Below are 16043 nucleotides of genomic sequence, written 5' to 3' on the forward strand. Positions count from 1 at the left end.
CCTTGCTGAATTCAATTCTATCTACCCTCTTGAACAAAATGAAACAGTGATGTCTGGATAGCAGCTCTATTTTTCCTGTCACAGATGACATAATTAACACTGGATTGTGTTCTGAATGACTGCTGCAAACTTCACGTACTGGTCAGGCCCTGCGCCTCCTCAAAGGAAATCCCCTTGCCATTTCCTGCATTGTGAACCTCTTTGGTTCTTCAGTTACTTCTTCTTCCTCTTGTCTCTCTTTGTCCTTTCTCTGGGCCTCCAATTTCAACAGGTCTTCATTAATAAACTCCTGATGCACAGCAGCAAGTTCAACAAAGTCATTCTCTTGCAGATCTAGCTCTGAACAGGATAGCTTAATTATTCAAGAATGAGGAGAGAAACAGGGTGGTAGCTGAAAGGGGTAAGGAGGAGTCTGCTTTGTGTCCTACTTTGTGTTCCTCCAGAAGCGAAACTGAGGCAAGAATTCAGGAGAAAGTAGTTCCAAACATGGGTGGAGAAGAGCAATGAGAAATATCCAGTAAATGGTTGGTTGAGGGTTGCTCCTGGTAGTGCTGCTGGAAGGTGTGCATTAATTTCTTACCACTTCTAACCTGACATGTGGGAAGGTAAAACTCTAAATCCAAGTTTTGAATGTTCTGAGTCAGACCTCTGCACTAATCACAAATATATGTAGGGTAAAGCAATAAAAGTATCTGCTAACTTTGTATTTTATTTTTAATGAATGTGTCTGTGTGTGTATTCAGAGAGACAGAGACAGAGAGAGAAGGGTAGTTATGAGATGAGGTAGAAACAGGCATGAATACATGCTGATGAGAATCAGCCTATAGAGAGAAAAGCACGGAGAATGAGAATGTGATGGTAAATAACATAATGTTTCATCAGAAGCTTAAAAACAAGTAATTTATAGCCCTGAAGTGTAATTCTTTATTTGCAAAAATATTCAAGAAACTGAGTATTTAAGGTCACACAGAGATACACGGCAGAGCTAGGAACAGAATTCATATCTCCAACTTTGAGTCATAACTGATTAGAAGTTTATTAAGAATTTATCAAGGGTCTATATATGATATTCACTAGGAAATTACATTCTTTGCCCTAAATAAACCTAAAGGTATATTATTCCTTCCACACATTATCAATTAAGCATCTATTCCAGTATCACATGCATCAACCAGTAGACCCATTAAGAAATGAAAGTCATTAACTTTAGTTAAAATAACACTTCTTTTCAAATGTCATCACTTACCCCCTCATTTCTGAATTGCATACATACGACACATAGTCAACCTTCAAGAAATATTTTCACAGAATGTAACTCTAACATATTGTTAGTCTTAATTAAAAGAAAATCATCCTTCAAACAAAATAAAAATAGGACAGTTTCTTTTGTAATTTTCTAGGAAATAGTCTTTAAAATAAGGGAGAAGTATAAATCCCAGTGGTGGGGATAGAATAAAGAAAAGTTAATAATTTCAGATAGCCTTTCATTTTCCCTGAGAAATATAAATTCTGGCTTGATGTCCTCATAATTACAAGTCTCTACTGATACCCTTTCTGAACAAAATCTAACTGAAAAGATACACCTTTATCTGAAGACTCTTGAATTCCACAGCTCTCTAAGTAAAAGGATTATTTGTCCTTATGAACTACTGAATTTCAAACACTGGAGTCAATAATCAGATTTACTTCTCATTCAAGAGCCAATTTTAACCCATCTCCAATCAGCCCAAAAGAGACAGCTCAGAGTATAGGACAAAGTATCTGACTTCTTCTTGAGACCTTCTTTCTAGCAGCAAAGGAAGAATGACACAGCTAGAGCTGTCCTGGTCAAAACCTCAAATATGCCTTTTGAGATTAACTGAGGTAGTATCAGTGAAATAGCAGACTACTGCCCTCTTCTTGCTCTAATTTCCTATTAACTTTTGAAACATAAGAAATCCGGTCCCCTCATTTCTCTCTTTTCCTTCTCTATGCTCTCTAAATATTTCCCTCTTAAGAACAGGGAAAGATTTGCTTTCAAATCTTTGCTCATATATTTTACTAATTTTTTTAAATTAACAAATGTGATTTCCACTGGACATATCTTTCTTTCATAAAGAAAGAAGTCAAAGGCTTTGACCTGCTACCAAAGCATTCTGAACTAGCCAAAAATTACAAATGTCACAGTAACCAACAAAATAATTTCTCATGGGCACAATTTCTATTTTCAGAACTTGGCCAACACCAAATTTCCCATCAGTTCCCTTCCCCTCTCAACCAAGTCATAGGGGTTCTTGAAATAGCTACAGAATGGAGCGTTAGTGGGATTTTACATGACAGGAAAATGAAAGCACTATTTCCATAAAACTATGAGCCCTTATTTATTTGAGGTGATGAACAAAGCATTTCAAAAGTAGTTAAGGGGGGACTTCCCTGGTGGTCCAGTGGTTAAGAATCTGCCTTCCAATGGAGGGGATGCCAGGAACTCAACCAGTGGTTTGATTCCCAGTCTGGGAGCTAAGTTCCCAAGTGCCCAGGGGCAACTAAGCCTGTGCACCACAATGAAGACCCAGTGCAGTCAAAAAAAAGCAAAAAGAAGTGAGGGAGAAGTTTCTTTTAATGCTGCTTCAAATATATACTACTGTTAAAAAGGAGACAGGCTCAAAATGAAGTCATCTGTGCTAGGCCCCAGGCCAGCAAACCAAGACATTATCTAATCTCATTATAGACTCAACCTTCCCCAGGAAGGCCGCAGGACTGGAAAAGGTCAGTTTTCGTTCCAGTTCCAAAGAAAGGCAATGCCAAAGAATGTTCAAACTACCACACAATTGCACTCATCTCACATGCCACCAAAGTAATGCTCAAAATTCTCCAAGCCAGGATTCAACAGTACATGAACCATGAACTTCCAGATGTTCTGGCTGGATTTTAAAAAGGCAGAGGAATCAGAGATCAAATTGCCAACAACCACTGGATCATTGAAAAAGCAAGAGAGTTCCAGAAAAACTTCTACTTCTGTTTTACTGACTACACCAAAGCCTTTGACTGCATGGATCACAACAAACTGTGGAAAATTCTTCAAGAGATGGGAATACCAGACCACCTGACCTGCCTCCTGAAAAATCTGTATGTAGGTCAAGAAGCAATAGTTAGAACCAGACATGGAACAACAGATGTTTCCAAATTGGGAAAGGAGTACATCAAGGTTGTACGTTTTCCCCTGCTTGTTTAATTTACATGCAGAGTACATCATGTGAAATGCCGGGCTGGATGAAGCACGAGCTGGAATTAAGATTGCCGGGAGAAATATCAATAACTTCAGATATACAGGTAACACCATCCTTATGGCAGAAAGTGAAGAACTAAAGAGCCTCTTGATGAAAGTGAAAGAGGAGAGTGAAAAAGTAGGCTTAAAACTCAACATTCCAAAAACTAAGATCATGGCATCTGGTCCCATCACTTCATGGCAAATAGATGGGAAAACAATGGAAACAGTGACAAACTTTACTTTGGGGGGGCTCCAAAATCACTGCAGATAGTGACTGCAGCCACGAAATTAAAATATGCTTGCTCCTTGGAAGAGCTATGACCAACCTAGACAGCATATTAAAAAGCAGAGATATTACTCTGCCAACAAAGGTCCATCTAATCAAAGCTATGGTTTTTCCAGTAGTCATGTATGGATGTGAGAGTTGGTCTATAAGAAAACATGAAGAATTAATGCTTTTGAACTGTGGTGTTGGAGAAGACTCTTGAAAGTCCCTTGGATTGCAAGGAGATCCTACCAGTCAATCCTAAAGCAAATCAGTCCTGAATATTCACTGGAAAGACTGATGCTGAAGCTGAAGTTCCAATACTTTGGCCACCTGATGAGAACTGACTCTTTGGAAAAGACCTTGATGCTGGGAAAGACTGAAGGCACGAGGGGATGACAGAGGATGAAATGGTTGGATGGAATCACTGACTCAATGGACATGAGTTGAGCAAGCTCTGGGAGTTGGTGATGGACAGGGAATCCTGGTGTGCTGCAATCCATGGGTCACAAAGAGTCAGACACGACTGAGTGACTGATCTGACTTCCCCAGGAATGTGACCTTTAACCAGCTTGATAGACCCTATCCATTCCCCTTAAGGAGAATGCCTAAAATAATACATTTTTTTGCTAGTAATTTCCTTTTTTCTGCTCCCTCTCTGCCTTAAAAACCTTTCCTTTTTTGAAGCTCAACAGAGTACATCTCTATTGCTGGATGGGATACTGCCCAATTTCCAAATCATTTAATAAAGCCAATTAGAACCACTAATCCATTGAATCTTTGTTATTTAGCACTGGCACTGTTTATGTAAGATCATTCTATTAATCCTGAATCTTATAGTTTTTATATAAACATTCATAGTGAGCTCAACAGCCCAACAAAGTAAAATTGCTAATACTTTTAAATAGCCATTAATTTTTAAAAATGTAAACCTTTTATAATTATAGCATGTCTTTATTTTAGTGAACTAGTTAAGTTAGCAAACCTAATTTAATTTTTCCATGAAAACTAAAGGTCATTATTCTGGTATACTATATTGGGCAATAAATCAGGGATGCCCTCTAGAGTTATTGGTGAATGTGGAGTTTATCTTTCCTGGTTAGCTAAACATTCCAGGACTACTGTTTCAGGGGGCAGAATTTGTAATTGAAGGCCTTCTTCAATGAACAATGCAAAAAAGTAGAGGAAAACAACAGAATGGGAAAAACTAGGGATCTCTTCAAGAAAACTGGAGCTGATATGGAACATTTCCTGCAAGGATAGGCACGATAAGGGATAGAAATGTAAGTACCCAACAGAGGCAGAGAGATTAAGACGTGGCAAGAATACACCGAAGAACTATACAAAAAAGATCTTAATAACCGGGATAACCACGAAGTGTGGTTATCACTCACCTAGAACCAGATATCTTGAGTCTGAACTCTAGTGGACCTTATGAAACATTAACACAAATAAAGCTAGTGGAGGTGATAGAACTCCAGCAGAGTTATTTCAAATCCTAACAGATGATCCTGTTAAAGTGCTACACTCAATGTCAGCAAATTTGGAAAGCTCAGCAGTGACCACAGGACTGGCAAAGGTGTTTTCATTCCAATACTAAGGGGCAGTGCCAAAGAATGTTCAAACTATCATACAACTGCACTCATTTCACATGCTAGTAAGGTTATGCTCAAAATCCTACAAGTTAGGTTTCAGCAGTATAAAACCAAGATTTTCCAGATGTACAAGTTGGGTTTAGAAAAGGCAGAGGAACCAGAGACCAAATTGCCAACATTTGTTGGATCATAAGAGAAAGCAAAGGAATTCCAAAAGAAACATCTATTTCTGCTTCACTGAATAAAACTGAATATTCTTAGTTTCACTGGAAGGACTGATGCTTAAGCTCCAATGCTTTGGCCACTTGATGCAAAGAGCTGACTCACTGGAAAAGACCCTGATGCTGGGAAAGATTGAAGGCAAAGAAGAGGGCAACAGAAGATGAGACAGTTAGACAGCATTACTTGACTCAATGGACATGAATCTGAGTAAACTTCGAAGAATGAAGAACAGGGAAGCCTGGCATATTGCATGCAGTCCATGGGGTCACTAAGAGTGCAAAAGGACTAAGCAACTGAACGACAACTAAGTCCAAGCTTGCTCTGCTTGCCACACGATAGGCCAATGAATCTGAGATGAGGTGTTGAGGCAAGGAAGAGAGACTTTAATTGGGGAGCCAGCAGACTGAGAAGATGGCAGGCTAGTGCCTCAAAATAACCATCTTATGGGGTCTGGAGGCCAGGTTCTTTTATAGATCAGAGATGAGGAAGCAAAGTAAAAAGGCCATTAATCTTGCAAACATCTCCTCAGGCAGGGGATGTGTTCATTTCTTCCTTCCTACCATCCATAGGTGGACAGGGTTCTGAACAAAGGCACTTTAGTTTAATGGTCAGGAAGAGGGTCAGGATTCTCCGAGGCAAACCATTCTGTATGATTATAATAATAAAAGCAATGAAAAGCAAGTCAGAGAAACAGTTCCAACATGGAGTCAGAACTGGCTTCCTCCCTGCAACACAGCTTGTCTCCCACTTCAATACCAGTGTCTAGGATGGTGCTAGTGGTAAAGAAAAAAAAAGACTCGGCTGCCAATGCGGGAGACCTAAGAAACACGGGTTCGATCCCTGGGTCAGGAAGATTTCCTGGAACAGGAAGCGGCAACCCACTCCAGTATTCTTATCTGGAGAATCCCACAGAGAGAGGAGGCTGGCAGGCTACTGTCCATGGGGTCACAAAGAGTCAGACACAACTGAAGTGACTTGGCACAACACAGCACACACAGGGTCATGGTACTCAAAACGTAATTACCTACTTTTTAAAACAAGCTCAGGACCCGCTATCGTCCTAGAGAATCAGAATCCATATTTTAAAAAGATGCCAACTGATTCATAAGCACATTAAATTTTGAGAAACTACTCCAGGCTACAAGAGTAATTTCTCTAGCCATATTTGCACGAAGTCTGGCAGTTCATTGGGTTGCAAAGAGTTGGACAAACTGAGCAACAACAAAGCTGAAACCAAGTGTTTTCTACACTGCTCATTCCTTGCTTCCATCTTGCCTCTGCATGTTTTTATCTCCAGATCAGACATAAAAGTTGTGCGGGAAATGAGATAATCAAATCCTGTACACAGAATCCAAATGTTTCCACCCTGAACCCATTCCACAAAGCAGCAGAAGGGATACAATAGCTCTAAGTTCCAGGGCTCTAGACATTTTGGCACTGCGGAAACTTCTGAAGTTATTCAATGTAGTGTGAAAGTCACTCAGCCGTGTCTCTTTTCAATCCCATGGACTGTACCCCGCCAGGCTCCTTTGTCCATAGAATTCACCAGATAAGAATACTAGAGTGGGTAGCCATTACCTTTTCCAGGGGATCTTCCCGACCTGGGGATTGAGCCTGGTTCTCCTGCATTGCAGGCAGATTCTTGACTGTCTGAGCCACCAGGGAATCTTCAGTGTAGAGGTTACTGAAAATCTGATTATCCACTGATGGTATTTATAGGGCATGACTGTACTGTAACTTATTTTTCTAATAAACATGCCAGAATTCATATAACCAACTAATTTTTGCCCTCTTCAAAGGAGTTTGCCCTCTTCAAAGGAGTCACCCTAGGAAAAAAATAAATGTAAATTTCTTTAAAACCGTGTCACTTTTCTTTCAGAATTATTAGACAAAATACAAGAAATTCCTTCTCCTCGTGACATTACTCTCTAGCCACCTCTAAAGTCTGAACAATAATTTCTAATCACTTTATCATTTTTATCATTCAGAATCATCTGGTTAGCTATAAAAGTAATTTCCACAAATTAAAAGTCCATGAATCTGCAAAGATTTATCACTCTAGTGGATACTCATAGAGCATTCAAGGCCACCTTTTAAAAAAGGTTTGAAATAAAAGTCATCTCCTTTGAAGAGAATATCCATTCTGATATAAAGTCTGGTATATATCTGACCAAAAGATTAGATCTTTTAACAAAAGTGAAAGTCACTCCGCCATGTCTGCCTCTGCAGCTGCATGGACTGCATGCTGCTGCTAAGTCGCTTCAGTCATGTCCGACTCTGTGCGACCCCAGAGACGGCAGCCCACAAGGCTCCCCTGTCCCTGGGATTCCCCAGGCAGGAACACTGGAGTGGGTTGCCATTTCCTTCTCCAATGCATGAAAGTGAAAAGTGAAAGTGAAGTCACTCAGTTGTGTCCGACTCTTCACGACCCCATGGACTGTAGCCCACCAGGCTCCTCCGCCCATGGCATTTTCCAGGCAAGAGTACTGGAGTGGGGTGCCACTGCCTTCTCCACATGGACTGTATAGTCCATGGAATTCTCCAGGCCAGAATACTGGAGTGGACAGCCTTTCCCTTCTCCAGGGGATCTTCCCAACCCAGGAATCAAACCCAGGTCTTCTGCATTGCAGGCGGATTCTTTTATCAGCTGAGCCACCAAGGAAGCCCAAGAATACTGGAGTGGGTAACCCATCCCTTGTCCAGTGGATTTTCCCGAACCAGACATTAAACCAACCCAGGTCTCCCGCATTTCAGGCAGATTCTTTATCAGCAAAGCTACGAGGGAAGCCCATAGCTCTTGACAGTTGGCAAGTATTCTTCTCCATTTACAATACTGAAGAAAATGACAGGATTCCTAGATGGCGCAGTGGTAAAGAATCTACTTACAATGCAGGAGATATGAGTTTGATCCTTGGGTCGGGAAGACCCCTGGAGAAGGAAATGGCAAACCACTCCAGTATTCTTGCCTGGGAAATCTCATGGACAGAGGAGCCTGGTGGGTCACAGTCCATAGGGTCACAAGAGTAGGACACAACTTAGCAACTAAACAACAATAACAAGAAACTGATGAGGCAGAAAAGCAAATTTCACCTTAAAAAAAAAAAACAAAAACACGCTCCAAATCTACTTTAATTCCAAGAGATTTATCTAGATTGAACAGTATTATTTTCTACTATTTCTAGTTGTACAGTAAAGCAAGTAGTGAAACAACTTTCGTAATATACTACACAGATTTTTATTTCTTTTACAAATGTTATTTTCTCTGTATAGTAATATATATTTTCATAAATTATGAATGACCTGATTCCATTAAAAGTTTCCGCAAATGTGAAAAAATCTTATTTGTCAATTCATGACAATAAAAAAAAAGATTAATAACTTTCTTCCACAGAGAAAAGTGGGTGTAGAGACCAGTTCTGACAGCATTTCACATGGTAAAGATTCAAAAAGTCTAATAAACAGCCCCCTTTCCAGGGAAAAAAAAATTTCAGTGTGATCTTCCTTTGAACTGTTCAGTAACCCCAGGTGATTTTTAAGTTGGGAGGCAGATTACTGGCAATAAGTTCATCAAATTTAGATCTGTCCTGAACAGGCACAGTATAGAAATCAAGAACATCTCTAACCCTGCACATCTGGTGAAGCCTGGAGTTAGGCACTGCATGGCCCAAGTCATCAGCTAAACGTGCTAAGAAGCTGAACTTCATATGAACATCTTCCAGGGAGATCTCCTGCCAACTGGTAGGAACAGATGAACCAAAAACTTCTTTGACATGAGATTCCAAACGACTCTGGAGATCTTTAGGTGGTATGTATGCTTGGCTTCGTAAGGGTGGACACACCAAGATAGGTTCTTTCTTCACCTCTTCTACTGTCTCAGCTACCATTGGCTGTTTCTCTTTTCTGGAGGGATCAAAAACAAATAAGTGAATCTTCAGTTCACTGCATTAATGAAGTTGACAAGTTGACCAACACCAGACCTAATTTTGCCCAACAATCTAAATCAATATACTGCACACTTATTACTTATTCTTAACTCTTTCTGGGTACTGTTGAGAGAAGAATTAAATAGGTCTCTGCCCTTACAAATTCATAGTTGAACTCAACTGGCACAAAGAGAAAACAAAAGCTAACTTCAGATTTTACATGCCCTAAGAATTTCCAGGAATGGATGAAGATGGTAAATCCTCTGGAGTTTCTGGTCCTCCCAGATCCAAACCCAATCTACCTAACCTCATTTCCCACTAATATCTTATATACATTCTATGCCCTACTCAAACTGAATTACCTTCTGATTCCCACTCTTCTGATATCACATTAGCTCAAGTTATATCCAACCTGAAGTATCTATTTTTCACCTCCAATTACAGAATTCTTAATCCATCCTGTAAGTTCTAGGACAAAACTCTTCTCTCAAGCTTTACTTGATTTCCTCTATCAAATATAACTGTAAGCTCCTCTGCTTTCTCATAGCACTTTTTAAAAAAGTGAAGTATAATTGATTTACATGTTGTGTTAGTTTCAAGTGTACAGCAGTGATTCAGTTTTGAATATATATATGTGTAGGGCTTCCCTGGGGGCTCAGATGGTAAAGCGTCTGTCTGCAATGCAGGAGACCGGGGTTCGATCCCTGGGTTGGCAAGATCCCCTGGAGAAGGAAATGGCAGCCCACTCCAGTATTCTTGCCTGGAAAATCCCATGGACGGCAGAGCCTGGTAGGCTACTGTCCATGGGGTTGCAAAGAGTCAGACATGGCTGAGCAATTTCATTCATTCACGTGTATATTGTAGTGTGTGTACGTTAATCCCAAACTCCTAATTTATCCCTCCCCTCCTTTCCCCTTTGGTAACCATAAGTTTGCTTTCTATGTCTGTCAGTCTGTATCTGCTTTGTAAATAAGTTCTTTTTTTTTTAAGATCCCACATATATCACAGCACTTAATATTGTTCTCAGAGCACACCTCATTCCACCTGAGTTTTAATTTTATTTACATTCTACTTCTCTTACTAGATCAGGATTTTTCAGCACAAGCACTACTGACATTTTGGACCTGATAATTTTTTATTGTGGGAAGCTGTCCTGTTCACTACAGGTTGCTCAGCAGCACCCCTGGCCTCTCACCACTAAATTCCAGTAGCACTCCTGTCCTCCAAGTCATAATAACCAAAAGACATTGTCAAATGTCCCTGGTGGACAAAACTGTCCCCAGTTAAGAATCACTGTGTCAGATTATAAACTTGAATACAGAGATGTGTTTAGGAGTCCTTTAAAATAGCTTGTATAACTATTACACATGGCCCAATGTGAGGGAGTCTGTCTTTACATATTATTTCAGTGCTTAATATCTGTTCATAAACTAACTCCTGCTTCCTATGGAGCTGTCATCTGATTGGGATCAGTCATCCCAACAGAAATTGGAGGGTATCAGAAATGGACATTAGTCAAGGAAATGATTTGTAATGCTATTCCTCTATGTCTATTCAAAGACTCTTCTAGTTACTGATCCCTCTTTCTACGTCAATTCTTTATCATTTTCTCCCTATCTACTATTCTCATGACACACAAATATGCTGTAGTATTTCCCATCTTTAAAGGAAATAACCTCGATTCCATGTTCCACTCCAGCTGCCTTTACAACAAACTTCTCAAGAGTTGCCTGCACAACTTTTGTACCTCCTGACCTCCCATTTTCTCTTGAAACTACTTGTTTCACAACTCATCGCAATGAAATGTAGTCTATTCCCTTCATCTCAGTAATCTCTTATACAGGCATACTTCATCTTATAGCACTTCATAGATACTGCGTTTTTTTTACAAACTGAAGGTCTGTGGCAACCCTGCGACCATCAAGTCTATGGGCACCATGATTCCAACAGCATTTGCTCACTTAGTGTCTGTGACATCTTCAGAATTCTCACAATACTTCAAACTTTTTCAATATTTTATTTGTTATGGTGATGACCAGTGATCTTTGATTTACTATTGTAATTGTTTTGGAGTGTCACAAACCATGCTCCTACAGACAAAACTTAACTGACAAATATTGTACGTGTTCTCACTGCTCCACCAAGTGCTCTCCGCCTCTTCTTGGACCACCCTATTCCCTGAGATACAACAATACTGAAATTAGGTCAATTAACCCCACAAGAGCCTATAATTATGTGTTCAAGTGAATGGAAGAATGGCCCATCTTTTACTTTAAATCAAAAGCTAGAATGATTAAGCTGAGTGAAGGCATGTCAAAAGCCAAATTAGGCTGAAAACTAGGACTTCCAGCTAAACAGTTAGCCAAGTCATGAATGCAAAGAAAAAGTTCCTGAAGGAAATTAAAAGTATGACTCCAATGCACACACAAATATTAAAAAGCAAAACAGCTTTATTCCTGATGTGGAAAAAGTTTTAATGGTCTGAACAGAAGATCAAACCAGCCACAATATTTCCTCAAGTCAAAGTCTAGTCCAGATCTGGGCCCCAACGCTATTCAATTCAAGGAAGGCTGAAAAGGTGAGGAAGCTGTAAGTGGAAGCAGTGACAGATTTCATTTTCTTGGGCTCCAAAATCACTGTGGATGGTGACTGCAGCCATGAAAGTTAAGACACTTGCTCCTTGAAAGGAAAGCTATAACAAAACTAGACAGCATATTAAAAAGTAGAGACACTTTGCTGACAAAGGTCAAAGCTATAGTTTTTCCAGTAGTCATGTATGGATGTGAGAGCTGGACCATAAAGAAGGCTGAGCACTGAAGAACTGATGCTTTCAAATGGTGGTGTTGGAGGAGAGTCTTGAGAGTCCCTTGGACTGCAAAGAGATCAAACTAGTTAACCCTAAAGGAAATCAACCTTGAATATTCATTGGAAGGACTGCTGCCGAAGCTAAAGCTTCAGTACTTTGGCCACCTGATGCAAAGAGCTGCCTCACTGGAAAAGACCCTGATCCTGGGAAAGACTGAAGGCAAAAGGCGAAGGCAGTGGCAGAGGATGAGATGGTTAGATAGTATCACCGACTCAATGGACATGAATCTGAGCAAATTCTGAGACAAAGTAAAGGATGGGGCAGTCTGCATGCTGCAGTCCATGGGGTAGCAGAGTGGGACAGGACTTAGTGACTGAACAACAGGAGAGGTTGGTTCACGAGGTTTAAGGAAAGAAGCTGTCTCTGTAACATAAAAGTGCAAGGTGACACAGCAACTACAAGTTGCACCAAGTTATCCAAAAAATTTAGCTAAGGTAACGAAGTTGGCTACACTAAATAATCGATTTTCCATGTAGACAAACAGCCTTCTATTGAAAAATGCCATCTAGAACTTTTATAGACAGAAGAAAATCAATGCCTGACTTCAAAGGACAGGCTTACGCTGCTAGAGGCTAACATAGCTGGTGACTTGAAGTTAAAATCAATGCTCATTTACCATTCTGAAAATCCGAGGGACCTTAAGAATTATGCTAAATCTACCAGGCTTGTGTTCTATAAATCCAACAACAAAGCCTGGAAGACAGAACATCTGCTTACAACAAGTTTTATCTAAACAAGTTTTTTATCTAAAGCCCACAGTTGAGACCTATCACTCAGAAAAAGATTCCTTTCAAAATATTACTGCTCATTTAACAATACACCTGGTCACCTAAGTAAGCTCCCTGATGGAAATATACAAGATTAATGTTTTCATGCATGCCAACACAACTTCCACGCTGCAGTCCATGGAGCAAGGAATGAGCTTTACTTTCAAGTTTTATCATTTAAGAAACACATTTTTTAAGGCTGTAGCTGCCATAGACAATGATTCTTCTGATGAATCTGGGCAAAATCAGCTGAAAATGTTCTAAAAATAATTCATCAATCTAGATGCCATTGAGAATATTCATGATTCATGAAAGTGAAAGTTGCTCAGTTGTGTCCAACTCTGCAACCCCAGACTATACAGTCCCTAGAATTCTCCAGGCCAAAATACTGGAGTGGGTAGTCATTCCCTTCTCCAGGGTATCTTTCCAAGCCAGGGATCGAAACCAGGTCTCCGGCATTGCAGGCAGATTCTTAACCAGCTGAGCCACTAGAGAAGCCCATTCATGATTCATGAGAAGAGATCAAAAGAGCACCAGAAACAGAAATTGGAAGAAACCAATTCTAACCCTCATGAATGATTTTTAGGGGTTCAAGATATCGGTGAAGAAGTAATTGCAAATATAGAAGGAATAGCAAGAGAACTAGAATTAGAAGTGAATCCTCAGACATAACTGAATTGCTGCAATCTCTGGTGGCTCAGACGGTAAGGAATTTGCCTGCAATACGGGAGACACAGACTCCATCCCTGAGCTGGGAAGATTCCCCCGGAGAAGGGAATGGCTACCCACTCCAATATTCTCGCCTGGAGAATTCCATGGACAGAGGAGCCTGGCAGGCTACAGTCCATTGGGTTGCAGAGAGTCGGAAACAACTGAGGAACTAACACATTCAGTTTCAGGACAAAACCTCATCACTGAAGAGCTGTTCCTTAGGAACGAGCAAAGAAAATAGTTTCCTGAGATAGAATCTACTCCTGGTAAAATACTGTGAGGACTGTTGAAAAGACAACAAAGGACTGAGAACATTACACCAACTTAGTTGATAAAGAAGGGGCAGAGTTTGAGAGAATTGATTTTAATACTGAAAGAAGTTCTACTGTGGGTAAAATGCTATCAAACAGCATTACATGCTACAGAGAAATCACTCATGAGAGGAAGAGTCAATCAACGCTGCAAACTTCCTTTTTGTGTTACATTAAGAAATTACCAGACACCCCACCCTTCAGCAACCAACACCCTGAACTATCCTTTGCCATTAACATCAAAGCAAGACTCTCCACTATCAGAAAGATTATAACTCTCTGAAGGCTCAGATGATGGTTAGCAATTTTTAGCAATAAACTATTTTTTAACTAAGATATGTTTATTGTTTTCTTAGACATAATGCTATTGCACATTAAACACTACAGTATGGTGTAAGCGTAACTTTAAATGTACTGGGAAACCCCAAAATCTGTATAACATGCTGAGATACTTGCTTTATCACAGCAATCTGGAAACAAACTTCAGCAACTCCAAGGTATGCCTGTACTGCTCTAGTTTTCTGCATAATTTACCACTTTTTGAAATTATACTTGTTCACTTTTTCCTCCACCAAAACATGCTTTATGAGGACAAAGATTTGGTTTATCTTATTACAACTGCATTCCTCACATTTAGATACACTCTAGAAATACTTGTTAAATGAGTCAGTGAAACAAACCTGAAGGAGATTTAAGAGATAAGAATAAATACTAACCAAAATATAGGGAAAACAAGGAATTCCCTGGTGGTGCAGTGGATAGGAATCCACCTGCCAATGCAGGTGACATGGGGTAGATCCTTGGTATGGAAATATCCCACATGCCAAGGAGCAACTAAACCCATGCGCCACAATTATTGAGCCTATGCTGTAGAGCCCAGGAGTTACAACTCCTGAGCCTGCATGCTACAACTCCTGAAGCCACGGCACCTAGTCTGTGCTCCACGAGAGAGAAGCCACCGCAATAAAAAGCCCACACAAGGGAGCGAAGAGCTGCCCCGACTCGCTGTGACTACAGAAGTCTGAAAGCAGCAAGGAAGCCCTAGTGCAACCAAAAATTAAATAAACAAATCACATATAAAAAAAGAATCAAAACAAAATGGAACAGAAGGAAAGCTAATAAAACATGAGCTGATGAGAAAAATCCCTTTGGGTTGAAGTTTTTCTTGGAAACTTATGAGCGTTTACACTGTTTCTTGAGGTTCCTACAAATCTTCATCTCCTAACACTAAGTCACAGACATTTCACTTGTCTAAGTCACATGTCTAAGTCATGTCCTAACACTAAGTCACAAAATTTCACTTGGCCCTGCAGAAAAAGCAGCAGATAGGAGAGTTAAGAAACCGGGATTCCAGATCCAGCCCTGTCATTAACTTGCTTTCTGACTTTTAGCAAAATATTGCTATTTCCTTCCGGTGCTGGCTCGGTTTCCTCTTGCCAGAGTACTCACGCTCTGTGAAGGGACTCTGTTTCGCGGCAGCATCCTATATAAAGAAATGCTGAGCCAGGACAGTTGTTTAATAGCTATTTGAGTAAAGCAATGAGCAGACAAAATGAGGACACTGCACCCTGAATCTTTCTTTAGTTCAGCGAACACTGACATTCATGTTCTAAGTTGCCTGTCCTAAAACAGTCATTTGTTTCCCGACACCACATTATACTCCGCGTCTGGAACACGTGGTCAGTAAGTATGGTTTACCTAATAAATTAACAGGTGAAACAGAAGAAGGGGGCGGTATTTCGGTTCTAAGATGAGTAAACTGTGGGCACACAGAGTAAGTGGACCCCACCACTCGCAGAAACAGGAGCTGAAGCTTCTGAACTCAGAACCCTCACGCACTTTCTCGTCCTTTCCCTGGTAAAGCGCAGGACCACGGTCCCGTCTTAAGTTCATCATTCTCAGTTCCTCTCCTTACTTTCTGTGAACATGACCCACGGTCTAACCTTCCGCTTTACCTGAATCGAGACCAAAATGCTCTGCGTGGCGCCCCTGAAGCTACCCCTGTGAAGCTTTTTCTGCCAACGCCGGCCACCCAGAGCGCCGCCATCTTCGGGGAGACCTTGGTGATAGAGCTCCACCCCCAGGCGGCAGCGGCACGCGAAGATCAGCCAATAAAATGTAAGCTTAGTGGCAAGT

General features: G+C 40.5%; 1 protein-coding gene across 1 annotated transcript; it reads right to left on the reverse strand.

Annotated features, from left to right (window-relative positions):
- MRPL50 (mitochondrial ribosomal protein L50) lies at positions 8441 to 15992 on the reverse strand. The gene is made up of 2 exons (XM_005684246.3): positions 15863 to 15992; positions 8441 to 9229 (listed from the first exon to the last, which is right to left on the reverse strand). Exons 1-2 carry the CDS (start codon positions 15952 to 15954, stop codon positions 8842 to 8844), a joined length of 480 nt encoding a protein of 159 aa, XP_005684303.1. The 5' UTR covers positions 15955 to 15992; the 3' UTR covers positions 8441 to 8841.

The sequence above is a fragment of the Capra hircus genome, chromosome 8 (genome assembly GCF_001704415.2).
Source record: "Capra hircus breed San Clemente chromosome 8, ASM170441v1, whole genome shotgun sequence".
NCBI lineage: Eukaryota > Metazoa > Chordata > Mammalia > Artiodactyla > Bovidae > Capra > Capra hircus.

Coding starts and splice junctions, on each gene's coding strand:
- MRPL50 (XM_005684246.3), bottom strand. CDS start 15,954: ATGGCGGCGCTCTGGGTGGCCGGCGTTGGCAGAAAAAGCTTCACAGGG. Junction 9,230..15,862: donor GCATTTTGGTCTCGATTCAG/GTAAAGCGGAAG, acceptor TGATCCCTCCAG/AAAAGAGAAACAGCCAATGG.